The sequence below is a fragment of the Lissotriton helveticus genome, chromosome 4_1 (genome assembly GCF_964261635.1).
Source record: "Lissotriton helveticus chromosome 4_1, aLisHel1.1, whole genome shotgun sequence".
NCBI lineage: Eukaryota > Metazoa > Chordata > Amphibia > Caudata > Salamandridae > Lissotriton > Lissotriton helveticus.
Window position 1 is genome coordinate 580,222,657 of NC_136063.1, and position 23,639 is coordinate 580,246,295.

General features: G+C 46.0%; 1 protein-coding gene across 7 annotated transcripts in view; it reads right to left on the reverse strand.

Moving 5' to 3' along the window:
* CSPP1 (centrosome and spindle pole associated protein 1) overlaps positions 1-23,639 on the reverse strand; it is a 1,229,219-nt gene that overhangs the window by 619,944 nt on the left and 585,636 nt on the right. For all 7 annotated transcript variants that reach the window (XM_078687197.1, XM_078687198.1, XM_078687199.1 and 4 more), the window contains one exon: positions 11,379-11,668. In XM_078687197.1, the coding sequence (XP_078543323.1) occupies positions 11,379-11,668 (290 nt within the window). The remainder of the gene's footprint in view (positions 1-11,378; positions 11,669-23,639) is intronic.

Sequence of the window (23,639 nt, forward strand, 5' to 3'; positions counted from 1 at the left end):
ACCCCAAGTGGCTATTGCAGCTTTTTTTGTTGATATGCTGCGCACCGCTGCCCTTCTGCTTCTTCGGAGCTCCACAGCTGCGTCCCCCCAGCGGTAAGGTGCGGGAAGAAAGGGCTCCCCCCAACACATTGGCAGTTCTATTCAGTCTTGTTTTTTAATGCAGCACTGATACTGTTCTCCGTGTATATGAGGCGTCTCAACTCAGGCAGTATGGCTAACTTTATTAGATTTCTTAGATTTTATTAGATTTATTTATTTATTTATTTTTTTTTCTCCCCTCTCAATAGGAGTGTCTGCCCCTCTTTCAATTTTTGATTTTCAACAGACTTGTCCCTGCTGACCTGGTCTAAGGGCCAAGATCTCCCCTGTCAGAGCGCCCCTGCAGCTCAACCGGCTGCAGCACACCCCAAACACAGCTCAGATTTCCTGGAACTTGGGACCGGAAAACTCCACTCGCTTCTCCCCTTTCCCTCTCACCTCCTCAGTCAAAAAACCCCCGGAGCCCGCTCCAAACCTCTAGATGAGCAGTCCTAGTGAAATCTGTCTGCACCGTTCTCGATCTCGATCTCGATCTCCTGCAGGTCAGGTCAGTGATCCGCCGCTCCCAAGCTCCCCGCGCCGCTCTCAATCACCGCAGGTCAGCCGCCCGCAGCTGCGCCTTCTCCCTTTCACTTCCCTTGTTGCGGAGCCAACGGAGCCTGCTGCAGTGGAGCCTGTTACAACACCCGCTCAAATACCGAACGTACTGGTAAGGTTCCGAGATCTTCTTCCTCTGCTTCCTCTGCTTGCACACACAAAAGGCCAATGACCAATGCTACTAACGCATAACGCTCGGAGCTTTCGCCAAAGACGAGCGCACCGCTCTAACTAGCGGCCGCCATGTTTTCCTCACATCAACCTATATGAACCACATTGAGTTGGGGTTACCTTACATCGCAGATATAATTAAAACTGAGCCCCTCCTTTTGTGGCATAAGATTTGGACCACTACTGAGACTGCACTAAATCGTGAAATAATTTTGGACAACCAAAAATTGGAGGGGGCGAAACATACAAAATGGATGTCATATGTTAAAAATGTTTGTTGTGAAATTGGGCACCCAGAGTTTTTTAATGACCCTTTGACTATGGAGCATACCACAAGGAAAGCCCTGAGAAAGCTTCTAATGGACCATCTAGAAGCAAAGAGGTGGACTATTCAAAAATTTAAGAAATCAATTCTGGACTTTCAAAGGATTACTTTGAACCAAGGGCTACAATTATATCTTTTAACTGATACTCCTTGTTTTTCAAGAATGCTCCTTTCCAGATTTAGACTGGGCTCCTTTTTTCGGTTAGTGACCTTTCCCTCCTGCAATGAGTGGTCCCAAAATTGGACCCCCTGTCCATGCGATGACACCTCTCCCCAATCCAACATCCACTCCATACTATTTTGCAAATATTATGTAGTTCCTAGAAAATCTTTATTGAAGCCATTATTAAAGATTTGGGGACTGAGGTCTTGTAAAGATGCTTTTGACCGCCTACAACAGTTGGAGGATAGCAATGTTATATCCACCATGGAAAAGTTCTTAAAATTGCTGCTAAAATTTAGGAATTTGATAGCATAGGTTATATTTACTTGCGATTTTATCTATGTTATTTATAAACTCTTTTAAACATTGTTTTTATGATACATGTTTTATCTCCTGTTTCTGTGCTTTTCATTTGGCTTATTTTTGCCTTTTTCTCATTCAATTAATGTAATGTATGCTTTTATGATATCCTTGTGATAACGAATAAAGCTTATTTTGAATTTGAATTTGATGTTACGCACTGATGAAGTAATCTTCAGAGTCAGTTGCTTTCTCAAAGCTGCTGTTCGATCACTAGCATCGATGAACACGGCCTGATATGTTTTTTAACTATTTCTTGCCTAGTTTGCACATTGCTTATTTGCACAAGTAATTGCTACCTTGCACATATCATTGCCATTAATTCTGTACTTAATTGTTGTATATATTATTTTAAGCCTCAATACTCTCTGAAATTACCATTTCTGCCCAACATTTGAAATCCATGCAATGTACAATGATGGTTAATTATGTTATTTTTTATCAACTTTTAAATGATTGTGTTATTGTATTTTATAGATGATTGTTCTGTTTCACATGTACTTTTATGGATGTCTTTTATATCCGAAATAAAGATCTTTGACTTGACTTGAAAGTGGAGGGGAAAAACAAAATGTTAAAAATACCTAATTAGTGTGCTAATATTTTATTCCTGCCCCTAGTTGGTATGATTAAAATCAGGGGTTAATAATAGGGAAAGTCTAACTATAGTGAGTATAGAGTCCCTAGTATTGGGTCGACATGTTACGAGCTGTCCCCTCAAAGCTCTTCTTCAGGACCACATGAGGACCAGCTTCGTGAGTGCCACTCCTAAGCAAACCTGGGAGTGGTAGGGTGGCACTATGACCTGGAAAGTTCTGCCCTCTAGGAAAGAACGAAACCAGGCCAAGGCCAAATCCCCAAACCCTATCTCCTGTAACCGTCTCAATAATATTTCATGAGAGACAATGTCGAAAGTGGCACTTAAATCCAAAAGAATTAAGGCTGCGGAATTTCCGTTGTCTAAGCTACTACGAATTTCCTCAGTCGCTGCCAACAGAGCCGACTCAGTATTGTGACTGGCTCTGAAGCCATTTTGCGGAAAATCCAGGATAGCATTTTTCTCTATAAACTTGGTCAGAATAGTATTGACATGGGATTCAGTAGCCTTGGCTAGAAAAGGGTACTGAGAAATGGGGCGATGATTACCTGGTCCAGATGGGTCTAATGATTCTTTCTTCAAAAGAGATGTCACTTTAGCGTGCTTCCAGGCTGGAGGTATAAAAGCTGAGGTCAGTGATTGATTAATTGAATTCTTCCAGTTTCTCAACTCCATTTTACCAGTGGCCAGGGAATTGATTAATCTATCTATCAATCATATCATTTGTAAAGCGCACTACTCACCCGTGAGGGTCTCAAGGCGCTGGGGTGGGGAATGCTGCTACTGCTCGAAAAGCCAGGTCTTGAGGAGTTTTCTGAAGGTCAGCAGGTCTTGGGTCTGCCGTAGGTGGATGGGGAGGGTGTTCCAGGTCTTGGCGCCGAGGTGGGAGAACGATCTGCCGCCTGAGGTCGCTCTTCGGTAGTGGGGGACTGTAGCGAGGGAGAGGTCGGCGGAGCGGAGCTGGCGGGTGGGGGTGTAGGAGCTGAGTCATCTGTTGAGGTACGTTGGTCCGGTGTTGTGGAGTGCCCTGTGTGCGTGGGTGAGGAGCTTGAAGGTTATCCGCTTGTTGACTGGGAGCCAGTGCAGGTCTCTCAGGTGGGGTGTGATGTGGCTGCGGCGAGGGATGTCGAGGATCAGGCGTGCAGAGGCGTTCTGGATGCATTGGAGCCGTCTCAGGAGATTGGCCGAGGCTCCTGCGTAGAGGGCGTTTCCATAGTCCAACCTGCTGTTGACAAGGGCCTGGGTGACTGTTCTTTCGTTTCAGTGGGGATCCACTTGAAGATCCTATGGAGCATGCGGAGGGTGTTGAAGCAGGAGGAGGAGACGGCGTTGACCTGTTTAGTCATGGAGAGGGTGGAGTCGAAGATGACCCCTAGGTTGCGTGAGTGGTCGGTGGGAGTTGGAGCGGTTCCCAGTGCAGTCGGCCACCAGGAGTCGTCCAAGGCAGAAGGGTTAGATCAGAGGATGAGGACCTCCGTCTTGTCCGAGTTCAGCTTCAGTCGGCTGTTCCTCATCCATTCAGCAACGGCCTTCATTCCTTCGTGAAGGTTGGTTTTGGCAGTGTGGGGGTCCTTGGTGAGGGAGGGTATCAGCTGGGTGTCATCGGCATAGGAGAGGATGTTGAGGTCGTGCTGACGGGCGACGTGGGCGAGCGGTGCCATGTAGATGTCAAAAAGGGTTGGGCTGAGGGATGAGCCCTGGGGTACGGCGCAGATGATCTTGGTGGCTTCGGAGCGGAAGGGAGGAAGGCGGACGCTCTGTGTTCTGCCGGAGAGGAAGGAGGTGGTCCAGTCTAGGGCCTTCTCTTGGATCCCAGCATTGTGGAGGCGTGTTCGTAGTGTGTGGTGACAGACCGTGTTGAAGGCGGCTGACAGGTCCAGGAGGATGAGGGCCGCCGTTTCTCCGTTGTCCAGCAGGGACTTGATGTCATCTGTGGCGGCGATGAGGGCAGTCTCGGTGCTATGGTTGCTGCGGAACCCGGACTGGGAAGGGTCCAGGATGTTGTTCTCCTCGAGGTAGCGGGTCAGTTGTTCGTTGACTGTCTTCTCGATGACCTTTGCCGGGAACAGGGAGATGGGCCGGAAGTTCTTGAGGTCCTTGGGGTCCGCCTTGGGTTTCTTGAGTAAGGCGTTGATCTCGGCGTGCTTCCAGCTCTCCGGGAAGGTTGCTGTCTCAAAGGAGGTGTTGATGACTTTCCGGAGATGGGGTGCGATGGATGTGCTGGCTTTGTTGAAGATGTGGTGTGGCATGGATCTGACGGAGATCCGGAGTGGATGGTGTTCATGATCTTGATGGTGTCATCGTCATTGATGTTGGTCCAGTAGAGCAGGCGGTTGGTGCGGATGGTGGTCGTGGGGGCGGAGGTCTCAGTGGTTGTCGGGGCAGTCGTGGCGTTGAAACTGTCGTGGATGTCTGTGATCTTGCGGTGGAAGAAGGTGGCCAGCGAGTCGCGAGGGTGGGATGTCATTGGTGTTGGAGCTGGGGTTGGAGAGTTCCTTCACGATGTTGAAGAGCTCTTTGCTGTTGTGCGAGTTGTTGTCTAGGCGGTCTTTGAAGGAGACCCTTTTGGCGGATCTGATGAGGTGATGGTGTTTGCGGGGGGCATTCTTGTGGGCGGCGTGGCTGTCCGGTGTTCATTCACGGAGCCAGATCTTCTCCAGCTTTCGACAGGTTTGCTTGGAGGCCCGAAGGTCTTCAGTGAACCAGCTGGCTTTCTTGGTGGTATGATTGTTGGAGAGTTTCTTTATCGGGCGAGGGTGTTGGAGCAGTCGTTGATCCGCTGTCTGAGGTTGCGGGCGGCGGTGTCGGGGTCAGTATGGTCGGCGGGTGGGCTCTGGGCGAGGGTGGTGGTTAGCTGGTCTTCGGTGACTTTGCTCCAGCAGCGGCAAGGCATCTGTTGGGTGCGGTGGTGCGTGGTGGGTTTCTTGAAGGTGAAGTGGATGCAGCGGTGGTCGGTCCAGTGGAGTTCGGTGGTATGGTTAAAGGAGACGTGGGGGCTTGCGGAGAAGATGGGGTCAAGTGTGTGACCGGCGGAGTGGGTGGGTGTTGTGACGAGTTGCCTGAGTCCGAGGTTGGCTAGGTTGTCGATCAGGGTGGTGGAGTTGGAGTCGTCATTGTTCTCGAGGTGGAAGTTCAGGTCCCCGAGGAGGATGTAGTCCATGGAGGCTAGGGCGTATGTGCTGACGATGGAGTCGCTGAACTGTGGTCAGGGTCCGGGCGGTCTGTAGATGAGGGTTCCTCTGAGGGTGGTGTTGGGGTCGGTGTGGATCTGGAAGTGCAGGTGTTCGGCGGTGCTGAGGGTGTCATCGGTGTTGTTTGAGACTCTGAGAGTGTTCCTGTGGACGATGACGATTCCTCCTCCCGCTCTGTTGGTGCGGTCCTTGCGGGTGATCTTGTAGCCTTCCGGGATGGCTATGGCTATGTCGGGTGCCGAGGCGGCGTTCAGCCAGGTCTCCGTCAGGAAGGCGACGTCTGGGGAGGTTGAGTCGAGTAGGTCCCAGAGTTCAACGGCATGTTTTCGGGCGGAGCGGGTATTGGGAAGGACGCATCTGAGGTGGTTGGGTTCTTTCCTGGTCGGCAGCATGGTGGGGCGGATGCTTGTGAAGCTGCAGTTCCGGCAGGTGAAAGCTCAGTGGGTGCGTTTCGGGGCAGCCAGGAAGCAGGTGTGTGTTCGTCCGGTGTTGAGTGAATGGAGGGTTCTGCATCGTAACGGTGTCGGGCGTCGTGGCGTTCGTGGTGTCCAGGGGTCCTGGCGCTGGGCGCGGTCCAGGCATGGACGGGCACAGACAGGCTTGCCTTAGGTGCACCAGCGACTTCCATATGAGGGGATGTGGGAGGGAGGAGCAGCTGGGAGGTGGGAGCGGGGCGGCGAATGGGACTGCAGGTGGGCAGGGACGCAGCGGGGGGAAAAACAGGTGGGGGCCACGGGAGAACTGGGCACAGGAAGGAAAAACACGTTTAGGCAAGAAAACAAGTACAGGCACAGAGGAATAAAAACAAGTCTGGGCAAGAAAGCAAGTACAGGCACAGGGGAATAAAAACAAGTCTGGGCAAGTAAGCAAGTTAGGCACAGGGGAAAAATACAAGATTAGGCAAAAACAAAGCAGGCAGAGCCATGCAGCAGCATGGGGAGCGACCTGCCTGCAAGCAGGGTCATAGGTCGCAAGAATTGAGCTGGTCTCAAAGAATCAGCTGGAGAGCCTGATTTGATTTTCAAGCAGAGAGACTCAATCTCAATAGGGATAGTTGGGGGAAGGAACACAGTGTTTTATCCGTAATGGGTCCCCTATCTTTATGCCCTTCCCTCTGGTCAATATTGGTAGTGACCGGGGGAAAGCTTTTATAATTTTTATCTACCTTGTGTACAAAATAACCAGCTAATTTGTCGCAGTGATTATTAGAGGTGACAGGTGAGTCAGCTTTCAAGTTTGTAAATTTCATAACTTTAAGATGGGAGAAAATCGTTTTGTGGGAATTGTTGCTCTCCGAAATTTTACAGGCGATATACTCCGCTCTGGCTCTCCGGACCAGCTCATGGAATGCTTTAATGGATTTGCGGTATTTATTGTTTGCTTCTATATCATACACGCGCCTCCAGGCCCGCTCATGTTGTTTACATTTTTTCTTTGCTTTAATTAGGTATTGATTGAACCAGGGGTTCGACTGTCCTCTCTTTTGTTTAAATCTAAATTTAGCAGGAATACAGCTGTCCAGAGCTTAAGCCAGCCAATCCTGAAAGCGTGTATTAGCTAACTCTATATTTGATGGCAGCTGTGGAGTGTGATTTGACAGTAAATCAGAGAATTTATTAACCTCTAATTTGTGCCAAGGTCGTCTAGACACCGATAGTGGATGGTGCAGCGCTAGCTTGCCTTGATAGTAAAGGAAGAAAGGGACAAGAAAGTGGTCCGTCCAGGCCATGGGGATTGGAGGCTCAGTTTTTAAAGAGCCTAGGTTGGAGAATATGGGGTCCAACGAGTGACCTGCTGCATGTGTAATATTAGAAACCCATTGTGTTAACTGACATGCCTCTAGATCTGCAAAACAATTGGCAATGTCCATCTTGCGCTATCTTCTAGATGCAAGTTGAGGTCTCCTAAGATGGTAAAGTTGGCTGCCTTACTTGCAAGCAGAATAACTTTATTCACCAATTCTTCCCTAAAGACTTTAGATGGCCTTGGTGGTCGATAGATAAGCCGTCCAGAACCCGTAAGATTGTAGTTCAGAGTGATTTTAAGGAGTGCGCTTTCGCACTCCGGGATGTTCTCCTTCATGAAGCTGCAAGAATACAGCTCCTTGTGGATTAAGGCAATCCCTCCACCTCTATTTCCGGTTCTGCTAAGTTGTTTCATAGTATAGCTTTAGGGGAGTGCTAGGCAAGATTCTGCAATGGAATCCTGCGTCAGCCAGGTCTCGGTCAGGAATAACACGTCTGGAGACTCTTCTGTTAATAACAGGCTCCCCCCGTCTGGCATCTGATTGGCCCGTGAGAGCCAATCAGCGCTGAGCACCCTCCGAAATGCGGAAGCCAACAAAAATTAGAAAAGTGCAGTGTGTAAGTAAAGTCATGGGCAATTCTAAAAGCAGTTAAAAATTTACATCAAGCAAACAGTGTTCCAACAACAAAGTAAGAAACAAAACCCTCTCTCAAGAGGGGTGTCAAGCCCACTAACTTCTTGCAAATCCAAGTAAAAAGCAGCATTCGTGTAGTGATGGGGTAGAAAGCCATCATCACCATTATCATCATCTCTATCTTGTTTGTCTCCCTTGTTGTGAATCAGAGACAAAAAGATAATAGAGCCTCTGCTGGCATCTCCGCCCTGGTACATGCATCGGTCGGGTAGCATGATGGCTGGTTGTGCTTTTATAACCTCATAGGACAGCATTGGTTGACATCAGTATCAGAAGCAGATCTTCTCCTGGTGGCATCGGTATCCATGCCAACATGGAAGAGAAACACATGTTTTTGCAGCCAGAATGGAACCCTCCAGCAAAGAGGGTGTATAGGGGTCAGATGAGGCTAAGGACAGATCTGCTGGCAGTAACCAGACTGGGGGCATCTGCAGTTCCTTGGGGAACCAAAATCTGCAGGATGGCCTCCTAGAAGGATTCTACCTTCTGTGGCGTCTCTGATGGCCCGGAAAATCAGGGTGCATCAGGATCAGTTGTGGAGTCTTCTTGGCAAAAGGAGACCTCGAATGTGAAACAAGTTACTTCATAACGTCCTTGTGTCTTCTCTTCAGGTTCAGAGTGCATGATTAGGTCAAGACTTGCTTTGCTTTTTTATGTTTCTTCTTGTAGTTCAATTTCGAATTACTGAAGGGCTTCAAGCGCGATATTGACCGCTTACTGGAATGGCTACAGGAGTGTGACCATGTCTGCACCCTCGATTTGGATGGGGAATTGCACAAACGTACCAACTTCTCCTTGAGTTTAGCGATGGAGAGCTTCACCTCCTGGTCCTAGATTGGATTTGGATGAATGAGGGCACATTTGTCGCACTACTTCAAGTTGAGGCCCGACCTGGACACCGGAGACACACTAAATGTGGGTTTGCGACTGACATCTGTTTTATGCAGTCGCAGCATGCTTTGATAACTGTGATTCATTTCATAGTAAACTGGAATTTGTTTCATAATTCATCAGAAAGCTGGCAAAATTGGAAGCAGAGCTCCAGATCTACGTTTGAAGGTGCAGAAAGAAAGAACTGATGTCAGCGTGCACATGTGGCATTCATATAAAGCTCCATTGTTTCACTTCTGAGGTGGTTTGGAGGTAATCTGAGGTGGCACAGTGTCACCTAATGGCACACTAGAGAACTTCTAAGGAAGATTTGCAGATCCAGTTTGCCACTATGGGCTGCAGTTAGAAGTATTCATCAGAAAAGGATTAGCATAATGTATAATACCCTGGCTAAATGTTCAAGAAGAGTAGTAACAGCCCAGTTATCAAATACATTAAACAGAGCAAAATTAAGAACCCTTAAGGCTGCTTGCTGGGACTCTTTCTGCACTCTTGATAGTTTAAGGTGGGACAGAGATTCTTAGACATGTCAGTGGGGTTGGCTAAAAAGGCTATTGCCATGGTGTGGAAATTGTCAGATCCACCATCAAATATACAATGGTACAAGGCAGTCCTGAAAGGGGCGGACAGCAAAAGCATTGCATAATATAGAAAGAAGAGCAGGCTGCACACTAACAGGATGAGATTGTACCTTCCTTTACTGATATGCAAAATACTGATACAACGGTGAAACACCCTTACAGACAATGGGAAAACGAAGATTAAAAGTGAAAAGAAGATTAACCTGAATGTCAAGTCAGCCATGGTCAGTGATTAGGAAGTATTAGAAATAATTTGAGATTCCTTAATGCCATTAGCAAAGGGTGCAGAAACAAATGATTATTTAGATGATTAGAACCTTACCTTAACAAAAGTGAAATAGTGTATGATACTAGACACAAAGTTACAAGCTGGGTTAGTTGTTAGTATACATATGTTAGTTGAAGTTTTCCATAGAAAATCTACAACAAAGTGAAATGCAGGAATTAGCATTCAAGAACTGTGTGAATAGAAAATCGGTGTATTGCAAACTCCTTTAATTGAAAACCTAATATTGATATTGGTTTTTTTAAGAAAGCTGAACATATTGTTTAAATTATTTCACATTTTGCGCTTAGTACACTCAGACCATGCTGGTTAAGATGGGTAGAGCATCGACTGACAGATGTTGCCGAGGTTGTGGAGACACGAATACTTCTTACCATAAGGTATGGGACTGTCCAATACTTCAAAATATTTGGGTGGCGGTGGTTGTGTCAATGGGCTAGGTATGTGAAGGTTCTCTTACTGGCTCGGCAAAGTGGTGTCTCATCTATATCTGGGAGGAAACGGACCTGCTCCATTTGGAATGTATATAGATCCCCCAAGGGTTGGAGTAACTAAACAGAATGTGGCAAGATTGCGGGGCGCAGAGCAAGTTATGTGACTGGAGGACTAGAAATGTGGCATGGATTGCTGTATGTTGGCCGAGAGGTGGTATATAAAGGCCGTGGATGCCTCAAAAATGGGCAAAATCTGGGGACGTTGGAATAGATACAGAGGTAACATATGTGATGACATTATCCTTATTAGGTTGCAGGAATTGATGCCTACTGTGGTCAAGTCTAAATCTGCTGTTGGCTTGGGGGGTTTAAAAGGGACGGTGGTTGTACCATTGCACAGTTTGATGCTTGCAATTGTTTTAATTGAACTGTAAATAAAGAGATTTAATTAAAAAAAGTTCCCATTTATATTTTAAATTCAATAACATAAAAAAAAATTTAAACCTTTATTGTATTCCCCTATATTTGTCCACATGGAGATCTCCACCAACAAGTGAAAAGTTACTAATAGTATTATTAATCAATACAAAATAATTTAAAAAAAATGGTAACTTCAGGTCTTACATGGCACCACACCCTCACCGGATAGAGCAGAGACACTTAAGTCTACACCTAGGTGTATATCTCTACTTTGAAATGGTGAACAAGAAACTAGTGGGGACTTACACAGAGGGGTAGGAGTAGATCTGTGAGTAAATCTATTAATTTAAATTTACTTTTGTGCATTGGGCCTATGGAGGTACTGCTACTGTAGACCAAATAAAATACCAGTAACAAGGCATTGTGCTGATATACGGGGCTCATTTTGACTATCAATGTCATACATTCTTTAAACAAATGCTGCATCTAGTACCTATTAAGCTTACCCCGTTGCCTTAAAGTTGGCCTAAGAGCATAACAAATGAAAATGCTTTCAAGACTATAGTTCTATAGACATATTTATGATTGAATCCAGCCTTATTTCCCTGGGATGGGTAAATCACCAGGAGACACACTATATCTGGATTAACAATTACAGTACCCCAAGTAAAACAGTAAAATGTCTGACACGATAAAATTCAATGACATTACAAATACACGAAACACTTTCATGTTCACGGCAAAATGAATACGCAACACATAACGGAATCAAAGAAAGTTAACAAAACAAGACTCAACCAAGATCAAAACTACTGCATTACACAACAATCATGCTATCATGGCTAGAGTTCTGAGACATTCGAAAATAATAATGTTGGGTACCTGGGAGCCATCATTTCTCCAAGAGTGTTGGATAGCCCTCTATAATAGTTTTCATTAACTGAAACCGGTGCAGCACCATAGTTGTTGCCAAAGTCAGGTCTGTCGGATGCCGGGTGCTGAAAGGCTACTCTGGGTTTTTCAGGTGGCCTCCTCTCTTCAACTGCAGGCCTCTCTTCAAAAGGCATCTTAGGATTTCCTGGTCCAACACCTCTCCCGGGCCTGTATGGCACATTTCGTTCAGGAACATCATGCTGGCGGTTTTGTGCCCCAAATACTCTCAGTCTATCAGGCTGGTAAATACACAAAAGAACAGTTAACAGCATTCCTCCTAGCTTCACATGGCTACTCCAGTTAACAGAAACAGCACTTCAATAAAAGATACACTGCTGCCAATTTACACAACTGTAACACAATTCCCTCGGAAGCCAATAGCTGATGTAATGGAGCTAATTGTTTGCCTACTTTATTCTTCCTCAGTATATACTACTTGTGCAAACGTACACGTGGGGGTGTATAATTTGATTGAAAGGAGTTTTAAATCTTCAAGTTACTCTGCAGGTACAACTTAAAATGGCCTCATAACATCTAATATGTCACGTAATCTTTCAACCTACAGTCAGTCAGTCTTAACTTTATATTAGTCTTTAGTCTGCAGTGGACCTAAGCTGTTTACAGAAAGTCTGTGGGATTTGTCTCAATTACTGGGTAAAGCTGTGAGGATGGCTGAGACAACAGCAATGAATTTTTCCCAAATTCAGGGGCTAACTCGACTACTTAAATTTCATCTGCAAACCTTAAATATTTAATCAAAGACTCATCCTAATAAAAGAGTAAAGATATCTTTTACCAAAACATCCCAAACTGTAACTTGATGCATGTACAATTTTTTTTAGATGGTATTTCAGAAAAACAATATGCAATGCCTAAAAAGACCCTCGGCTGCTGAAAAAGTATGTAGTCGTATTTGATGGTTTACTTTAACAACAAATGCGGGTTTCATGCCACCCATTTACAATGCCTAAATCATAATAAAAAATAATGTTATTGCCAAAGCTCACTGACATTTAAGAATGTCAGGAACAATAAAATCCTCTACAATATACATTTGAGTTTGTAATAGAAAATGCCTACTTTCTTTGAACGGAAAATAGGTGCACGTTTGCCCTTCAAGGAGCCCATGATGAAATACAAAATTGGACTTCAAACGTGCACCGAAATGTGCTACCATGTAATATACATGTTGCATTGTTTGAAAGGTTCACAGACAACGTCTCGGTGATCTCGGGATTTTAGGAGTGCATGTCAATTTCCTATTTTTCCAGAGCACCAAACCTACAGTATGGTGGCAAACATTGACTTTGGGAGGGTATATGCACCACCTTTCTAAATATGTTGTCTAAAAGGATAGGATTCTGCGGCCTGCCCAGTTGTATTAATGTTCTAGACAGATCACTGACAGCTTGTCACATTTAAGTAATACAAAAGCATGCAGACACCGACAGAAACGTGTACATGCTGTTTTCTAAAATACTATATTATAATAATTAGCCATCCCACCTTTATCAGATCAATATAAATGTTATCAAAGCACTTTAATAAGGTCGGAATTGTACAAAAACGATGCAATTTTAAGATCCTGGTTGTTACATGCAAGGGAAGAATCACAGTGCTAACAGCTACTTAAACTCCAAAACAGGGTAAAGGGATTTTAGAGAACAGCAAGAAATGCGTTTTACCTTCTCTTCACTTAGCTGCAAGACAGCACAAAAAAATTAAATTAACATGCAGATCTATGACAAATACAACAAAGGAATGCTATTGGTTGATGTCAATGCCTCATAGAGTAACCAATGTAAAACTCACTATAAACGTTTATGCCTTAGAGGAGGATATGCGTCACAATAACCTTACTGTCCTTGAGAACAAAAGTGTTTAGAGACTTTAACGTTGCCGCTCAAGAACACAACCACAGTGACAATATCATGTAAAGGAACCAAGTAATCTCGAGGTGTATGTAGTCAGGCTCAATGGTCCCAGCTCATTTGGACTTGTGAATGAGACTATAGTAAATTACAATGTGCTCCACACCTATGCAGAACTTAATTACTGGGCAGCCCAACAAGTGCCCAAATGGTGGGAGATAAATACATGCTGAATCAAGATACAGGCCCAGCTGCCCTGGAGCTGTCCAAACATCTACAAGAAGAAACATTTATCTCACAAGTGCCCTCCTGAAATGAAATAAATCCTGTAACACAGAATAAATGCGGTCATCTTAGTAAATGGTATCAGATCTCTGTGCACCACATTTAACACCTGGCAGCTTCGAAACTGCCAAAAAGTCCATAACACCACCAGAAGGTCAATGTAAGAATGCTCGATCCCCTTCGGCGTGGCCACACAAAGTCCACGTTTCAAGACACCTGTCTAATTAGGATTTAAGGCTATTCTTCAAGTAACTCCTGGAAATAAGACGCAGAATGAGGGGAACCTGCTGAGACATGCAAAACAGGGGGTGAACAATCGCCAGACATACTGGAGAGGTTATCCCTCAACACAGGCTCTCTAAGAGAACCAAACAAACGTTGACATACATCTGCTATACCAGAAAAAGCAGCCTTTGTTTCTTTCTTGAGTACCCCGACATGATGGATACCTTTCTGCCTGTGAACCCTCTGACAGCTTGGACTGTGATTTGAGTAACTACTAAACTTTTCCATGGCTTTCAAAAATATTCAGCAACTGATCAATGGTTATAGTGTAGCACCCATGGTACCATACAATCTAAAATCATTCCTCATTAACAAAGACTTGAGAGCATCTACAATGGCCAGTCTCATTGAGTACATGAACAGAATTCTGAATGCCTGGGCCTACTTACTACTTTCACTACTATCAAGGTTACCACGCAAATTAGTACAACATTCCCACAAATGCTAAAGAAATCTAACACACGTAGAAAAGGAGCTATGCTCCTACTAATCTTTCATATTGGTTATTGCTGTGGAAGCACTGTTAAACCTGTACATTATGTACTTAATGAAAACTGCAAATATTTTATATCCGGTTGTATCGTTAGTTCCCGCTTTACAAACATTCAAAACATTTCCAACAATGTGGTAGAGAAGCCAATCTTTATGGTAAGCTTATATTACTACTTATGTTGCCATGACTGGGCACCTCTGGGGGGACGGAATACAGTTTATCTGCCTATACTACAGGCCAGTTAACCACTGAACAGAAAGGGAACGGGAAAATGTTAGACCACGCCTACGCAGGGGCGTAGCTTGAGCAATAATAGTAGGGAGGGCTGAGCATGAAATACCCAAACAAGCCACACAGTGTTTCAAACTAAAAAGGATATGTGATGGACTGTGAATACCATGTCAATGTGGAATTACATTGTGCCACTTTGCAAACAGAGCAATAGGTTATGCCCTTGCCTTACTGTATTGTCTAGCATTTATTAATTATTCAACTGGTCTCTCCTTACACACACACATCACTACACATATGCTCATCAATGACCACCAGTAGTCCAATATTCCACACTTGACAGAACAATGGCTGCAACAGAGCTCTTTAGTAATGACCTACACGTAGCAACTAGAAGTATTCCAGTGTTGATGCTAATGCAGTTAAACCACACACATAGAAACGTGTTACTCCTATTAGACATGACTCAATGACTTACAATGAGCTCTGCTAGGACTTTTCTGAAATGCAGCCTTCGTGAACATACACACTGGTATCAACACAGTGAAACACTCTACACGTGAAAGCCATGCCTTTAGCTATTCGTGATTGACAAATGAATACTTTTGCCAGTGTTCTCAATTCTGAACTCCTGGTGGTGCCCCAGTCATTGTGATACACACAGAAACTCATGTGCACACACATGTGAATACACACCCACAATATATGTATATATTTTTGTGAACAGACATGTTTACCCTTTGTGATATCTTGGCTCTGGAAAAACAAGTTACTTACCTGTACAATGTGGTTCTCTAGTATGGATATCTATCATAGATTCATATGCCATGCTTAAATATTCCCCGTCATCATGGTGGGAGTCCCACAGTAATAATAAGTAGTGTTATACATAAACATTGGAAACCATAGGGAAGCCAAGTGGCATTGGTAACCAATTTGCATTGTTTTATTAGAAGCAAACTTAAAGCAATCAGAACCCAGACCTTGAAGCACTCTTCTTTTGTAAAGCCACCACACCTCAGATTTCGAGCACAAGTGGAAAGTAAAAGAATATAAGAGGTATCTTGAGTGGGGAGCCCTAACGTGGGAGGAGGGAGGGTCGCATGTAAATCTATGAAAGATTTAACCACAGTGTACAGGTTAATAACTTGTTTTTTTCTCCAGTATTGAATATTTCATATATTCAAACACCTGAATCAGACTAACAAGCTTGCCAATGTAAAGAGTGGGTATGGCAAACCACTCCATAGTCAAAAGCAACGATGATAAGCATGGACTATACAAAGGCTGCTGTTAAAATACAACTCAAATGTGTTAATTCAAACAGAAAGCTTAAAAAAATTGATTAACGTAGTATGTATGGTAAAAATAAGTTTTCTGCACCACACTGAAAGAGGCAACATAACACTGCCTGACCAATTGCGGTATTCGCTTTCCGTGAAGAATCCAGACAATGTTTTGTGAAGATGTGGACATTTGCCCATGTCGTCGTCCTGCTAATGTCCAGTAACGATACTCTGGCAAACAGGGCTGCAGATGCAGCTACTTGTCCTGCAGTGTGTGCAGTCAATGGCTTTCCTGCTTTGTCATGTTAAAAAGTATTGACTATAGAAACCCAACGAGCTATACTGCTCCATAATAAAGGGTGACCTTTTCTAGGTGGAACGATTGAAAACAGAAGATGGTCCGATTTCCTAAACACCCTTGTCCTGTTTATAGAGAATTTTAAACATGGTTTGACATCCAGAGAAATTAAAATATTTTGCAGTGGCCAAACCATAGCAGGTAGTTTGTTGCACAGTCTGATTTAAAAATAATATTTGAGATGGTATTAAACATGCATGTTTCAAGGATTCACTCCACTGCACTTGGCAAACTTTAGTGCCCCAAATAGACTTTAAATCAACAGTGTCTTTCCAACAATCATAATCTTTCAGTAACAGATCATCTATAAAAGATGAGGAATGAATTAGCTTAGTCTGTGAAAGTATATATTTGTTCAACCTAGGGACATCCAAATTAAAATAATATGATGCTGGGTGAGAGATTGTAACCCGTAAAATATGTACATTTCTTTTTCCAAGTATTAGAACTTATTTTAGAAGGTGGTGGACACTGTTCCAATCGTGTATAATTGAAAGTGGGTCTTTGAGTACTGGATTTGTGAAAAAAGTGATGGCCATAATGTTGGTAACCAAATAGATCTGCATCATTTGCTGAATTCAAATATAGATCTTCGGTATCAAAAACAGTATGTTAAGTATGTTATTGTAAATCAGAAAACAAAGAATTAACAGCACTGACATCCCATCATCTAACTGCATTCCAGGCAAAACAACATCTCCCATTGAAACACGGAAGAAGTATGGAATTTGGATGGTCTCTGTCGGACCGTACATATCGAAAGGCACTTTGGGCCAGATGTACGACCCATTTTTGTGCCCTAAACAGGAAAACCTCCCGTTTGCGGCCGCAAAAAAGGGTAATAGCATGTACAAATGCTATTTTGCGAGTCCCTGTCTCGTGAAATAGCATTTGAGACTCTCACTATTTGGAACAGGCTATGTACTAGTGTTTTGTGACCGCATTTGCAGCCGCAAAAGACTCGCAGTTTACCATTTACTTCAAGTAGGCGGTGAACCACTCGAAAAGGGGAAGGGCACCCCTTCCCCTTTGTGAGTATGTGGGAAAATATTTTTTAAGAGCAGGCAGTGGTCCCAGAGAAATGCATCCCGTTTTCCTTTAAAGAACAAGCATTTACAATGCAATGGTTTTGCCTTTGTTAAAGTTAGAGCTATTGGCATTGCTCTTGACATTATTTTTATTAATGCTTTTTTAACATAAATAAATGGCATTGTCATTTACAATGCCACTAGCTTTATCTCCCGCAAATGACACACACAGAGCCCCCCCACACACACACACCCACACAGAGCCCCCCACACACAGCCACACAGAGCCCCCCACACACACAGCCACACAAAGCCCCCCACACACACAGCCATACAAAGCTTCCTACACACACAGCCACACAAAGCTTCCCACACACACAGCCACACGGAGCCCTCCACACACACCCACACAGCACAAGCAGGCAACAGGGGCACACGGAGGCACAAGTAGGCAACAGGGGCACACGGAGGCACAAGCAGGCAACAGGGGCACACAGAGGCACAAGCAGGCAACAGGGGCACACAGAGGCACAAGCAGGCAACAGGGGCACACAGAGGCACAAGCAGGCAACAGGGGCACACAGAGGCACAAGCACGCAACAGGGGTACACAGAGGCGCAACAGGGGTACACAGAGGCGCAACAGGGGCACACGGAGGCACAAGCAGAGTCCATAAAAAAAACGGCTTTTATTTTGAATGTGGTACTAGGCCTTATGGGTGTGTACTAATTTCGCTTCCAGCACTGACATTCATTACCTCTTTCACCAGTTGTTACTCAGTCTATACGCCAAAATATTGTTGATTCTGTCTTATTAGCTCAAACCTGGAAATTCTCCATGCGGTCTTCCTAATTCTTTACCAATGGGTGTTTACATTTTGTCTTCGCCTATTGCTTAACCACTGGAAATACACCAACCCTTCACCGTGCCCCTCCCCCCCCCCCACGACACCTGTAACTGCACAGTAGGGAAGCTTATATTTAGCCAAAAATCAAAACGCAGGGTAACTTCAGGATGGAAAGTCCAAAAACTGGAAAATACAGCTGCAAAAAAAACAAACAGCTGGTCACTTTTGTACTTACGCACAAGATAGCTTGTAATGCTAAAAAAAGAAATGTTCATTATGCCAAGTGCAAAAGTTACCAAAACAGAAACCAACCAGCTTTCTTCTGTGACTCACAGGAGAAGAAAAGAAATAATCTGTCACTCTTACAATCGACATAATATGACTTAAATTGCAGTGACTGCAGTTTTGCTGCACTGTTTCTTTTTGCCAACTTGACTGAAACCCTTCCAATCAACCTTTGAAGGATGAAGGGGTGAGGGGGCCTGCCTGGATCAGAACATGTATCCAGCAGGTCAATCACAATTATTAGCTTGGAGCACTTAACTCATGGCCATAGCTCAAAGCAGCTGAAATATCCATGTTAAAAACCAGGGACAAATTAAAACTTAGGAAAGAATAGTATCGAAAATTACAGATTCCACCACAATTTTTTATGGGGCGTCACACTGTCTCGATCGGGGTTTGAATCACCCAGCCGAAGATTTGGGGTGGGTTACAGTGTCACACTCTAAATCGGTTTAAGGCGTGGGAACCCACCCCATATATCTGCAAGTAGTTCACTCATTCCCATGGATGAAAAGGGGTTCTTTTATAACATCCCTCAACCGTTGAGTGATTTACACAGCCGAGAGCGTTGCTGATCGTCCGCACGCCCCCTTACCCTAACTCCGAAAGCCCTGATCGTTGCTAGCCCAAAGCTCCCTCGAGAGGACCCGTGCCTCCCATCTTGACCCTTCTATCCACCGTAGCCTTTCCCCCCCTCCAGATTCACCCCACCTCCACCTTATGGCCGCTTGCTTCTGTGCTCACCTCTCCAGCCCGCAGTGCCAGCTGCACGGCGGTGTCCATGCACTCCTTCCAGGGGTCCTAGGCATCGCCGGGCCCGGCCGCCTCCTGCTGCTGTGGCCTCATTTCTCCTCTCCGGTGGAGGCAGGAATCGGGGCGAATCTCCTCTCCCACGATACTGGGCGCCTCCCCCGGTCGGTGGGGGCACCAGCTGACGCTCAGATACGGTCTCCTCTGAGGAGGGTGGCGGGCTGGTCTCTCCTCGATGCTGCAGCCACCAGAGGAAAGCAGCCTCTAGATGCTCCCGCGGATTATCTGCTCTCACGAGGCCCGTGTGAGCAGGATAAGCTATTGTGAGAGGGTCTCGGTCTCACCGGCTCTCCCGCATTACCTCCGTCTTCCTTGCTGCCCCTCAATCCCGTTTCACTCACAGCCCGTTTCCCTTATTCACAATCTATGGCGCCATCTAGACCTTTCACTCACCCCTCACTGCCTCTACCGCCCTCGCTGACTTCCCCTCTGTGACCCTCTATCTCACCCCAGGATCCGCCCACCATTCACTGCCTCTGTCTACCGCTACCTATTTTCAATTGTTGTTATTTTTTTTTTATTTGGACCTTTCTCATTTGTATTTAAAGAATCGTTATAAATGCTGGCGTAAATAGGGGAACAAAGCACTAATTTAACAACCAGTCTCTAGGATTTTAACTTTATAATTTTTAGACGTTTTTGTCATTGGTCAAATGGTGCATTACGTGCCAAAATTAAAATCGCAACATTCCTTTCATTAGGTTAATGTTTAGTTAAGGCAGTAAGGAGTAATTCAATAGACAATAAAACCAGAATTTGTCTGCAAACAATATTTAAAACGTAGTTTCCCTTCTCCAACTCTACCAAGTTTAAGTCACCTTGGTGTCTTGGTGCCGGCGGGGAAAGGAGCAGGGGGCGGGAGGGGCGGGAAGGGGTAGAATCGGCTGCGTGGAGGAGGGGGCGGCGGCGGAATTCGGAGGAGGGGAGTGAGTGGGTGTGAAGAGGAGTCGAGGGGAGGGATAATTATTCCCGTCCGAGCCTGAGGGAAGAAACCGAGAAGGTCAGGAAGGCGGGTGCTGGCTCAATGCCGCAACAGATTCGGGGGCGTTCCTGAGGGCTTTTGGCTGACGTAGCGTGACGTCGCCAAAAGCCAAAAATTCTCGGGAACGCCCCCGAATCTGGTCCGGGATTGACGGGCAGAGCCGTCTCCCAATGGCTAGCCTCCATTTATGGAGCTAGCCAATGGGAGACTGGGGCGGATACCCGACTGCACACACAAAACATAAGGTTTTTTGGCGCATGCGCACTACGTGTGCATCGCCAGTCAAAACCTAAAAAGGGAATCAACCATTACCTGGCTGTAATAAGAGCGAGACCGGTCCTGGGTTTCTTGCGCTCCCGTTCAAGGAGGACCTGGCCTGTTCTCATTGGCGCAAGGATCAAGACTGATTTGCATATAGCTGGGTCGAAAATGAGGTGACATGATGTGTACTGGAATGCGGCCCTGCATTATCAGCAATGCTGAGATTCCTTCAAGTATTCCATCTGCCTCGTTTTGTATCCGCTTGTAAGAGTTAGGCACTACAAGAAAGCATGCTCTGTTGGCATTAGGTCTTTGCTAGAAGAAAGGCTGAGCGCTGCAGCACCTAGATGGGCTTTGAAGAGGCTTCACGGCACTGCTGACATTTTCAAGGAAACCCTCGGCGCTAGCAGTAAGGCCGGACCCTTCTGCAAGAATCTTGCCAGAGCAGCGAAGCAAGGCTATGAGAAGTGACTCCGTTATCTAGCAAGGAAATGCTTGTTTTGTACTAGACACGCATTGCTCCATTCAACGCTGGCACAATGTTGGCATGAGCCGAAAGAATGGGCGTGGCCGTAGGAGGTAGTCACAGCTAGGGCAAGCATGACTCTAGGCGGAGGTACAACTCCGGTCTCGCCCCAGTGTTGTTCCTGACTATGAAAGGCTATGCTCCAGTTAGAAGCTTAATCGTGGGTGCTATTGAAATGGTATTTGTGTAGCGCTTCCCAAACACCTTGCGAGGCCACAGAAACGCAGCACTAGCTGGTAAACTAATTGCGAATATATAGATATCAGCCCCGCTGCAGTCCGTGCAGCTTCAGCAGACACCCTATGCCTGGCTACTAAGAAGTCGTGTGTGGCTTGAAGGCTAATTGCCGGGAGACGAAGGTCGCCTTCAGCTGTAAAAGTAATGGCTGCAGGGGGTAGCTGGGCTCCGGCTGGAACACTGCAGGCCATTGATAACCTGAGCCGGGGCAGGCCAGGCTCCTGACGTCTCGAGAGCGCAGCTGCCTCCCTGTCTGCCCTGGGAGGGCCCCCGAGAGCTGGTACTGCAGGCACCGGTGCCATCCGTCATCCGGCGTGGCACCGCCCTGCCACGGGGTTATCCACTGAGCGAAGGCAGGCCAAGCGCCCCCGCCCCGCCAGCGTCTTGTAATTTACACGCGCTGGGCAAGTTTAAAAAAATATATGTATGTCCGCCGAGCGCCACGCAGACAAATCGCTGGTTGTGATCGCGTGAAGCGCTTGCCGTGGCATCGGCGGCGGGGGCGGCAAGGTGCCTTTGTGGGGATCGGGTGTCTGGGGGGAGGGGAGCAGATAAGGCTCATTGCTAATAATAGAAAACATGTTATCCTGGGAGGCCGGTCCTGAAGATGGGATCTGTCATATTTTAATTAGCCTGCCTGCTGTATTTTATATGGCCTGCACATAGACAGTGTACGGGAGGCAAGACTAATGAGATGCCCGCGCGCACTGTAAAACAAGGCGCTCTCTTCAATTTGTGGTGTGTCGTTTGTAGTCTAATGCGCTCAGAGCACTTCGCGAGTGCCCCCTACCTTAGAGGCGCTGCAGTCACAGTTGAGTCCCCCGGGACGGGCACGACAATTCTCCGGCATAACTGCAGCAAGTCTTTGCAAGGCCCCACACCGGGGTTGTGGAATCTTGCATGTGTCAAGTTAATGGTGCAAGCCTCACAAGGGTCACGAATGTTCACCAACCTGGGGCGGGCCTTTTCCAATGCAAAGAGTTCCTAAAACCTTTGCTGGGTCGCCAACTGCTATATGCTAGTTCAATGGATTTTGAGTTGGTCATCAACCACCTTGGAGGCATTACTGCCTGCCCACAGGGTAAACAAAGGTACATCTAACAAGGCGAAGAGAAGGCAAAGCCTGGCGTCCAGTGCACCCACCAGTGTCTCTAGAATATGGGATTTGAGGCACTATGAGTCTTTTTGAAGTTACAGCAGGCAGTGAAGAGGGGAACTGCTGCTGCAGAGCTGCGATTTTTTCACGCTGATGGTGAGAGGAAAAATGGAGAGAGCCCGACAGGGACCCGTCTCAGCACCTACTTTTGAGAACTGCCGGTGCTGAGCACTGGCAGAACCGGCCCACTTAAAGCCCTGCTCCTCCATCCACTACTATACCAAAAATTCACCTATTTCGCCTTTCATTTTCTCATTAACAATTAACTTTTGATTTAGCAACCCCAGAGGGCAGAAAACCCCGATGATCATCTGCTCATAACCTAGGAGCGTGTGCCTTGACGCTGCCTCCAGGCGCTATTCCTTCCGTGAAAACACAGTGCAACCTGCACGCGACGGGACAGGTTGTTTGGGAACTCCCGTGATACATCGCCTCTTCTTTTTTTATACGTTCGGGAAGTTCTGTTATCGAAACTGGAAGATAACGTTTTAAACGAAAAGCAAATGTTTTCGATCGCTTATCCGCCTACGAGATATGCGATTTGTTACCAACGGTCTGAGAACAGCAAAGTATTTACTTTCACACAGTAGCACAATTATATTTACATAGCCATGGGAAATTTCAAACTGCTGTCTTGCATAATCACACAGAAATGCCGAAGTCTTCCGCGAGCGAGTTTCCTAATAATGTATAAATGAAAAGTAGCCTGCGACATTCAGAAGTCCTTTAAACAACGGGGCTATATAATTAAACAGAGTATAACTTTACAGAGGGAACTAACTCACCAGCTCTCTGCCTTCTTCCGACCGCAACAGCCCGAGCCTGACAACTCATCCTCTCGGGGCAGACATAAACGAGTTTCACAATATGTGAAGTTACTTATTTTCACGGCTGTGTGTAACTGCAAAATAAACGAAGCAGGAAGGCGGGTGCCGGCTCAATGCCGGACCAGATTCGGGGGCGTTCCCGGCTTTTGGCTGACGTCGCGTGACGTCGGCAAAAGCCAAAGAATCTCGGGAACGCCCCCGAATCTGGTCCGGCATTGACGGACAGGCCCCTCGTCCAATGGCTAGCCTCCATTTATGGAGCTAGCCAATCGGAGGAGGGGGCGTATCCCGACCCACACACACAACTCAAGAAGTTTTTTGGCACATGCGCAAAGCGCATGGCCAGTCAAAACCTAAAAAGGGCGGCATTTAAAAAAAAAGCTGCTTTATTAAAAAGCAGCCCCAGACATGGTGGTCTGCTGAGCCCAGCAGGCCACCATCC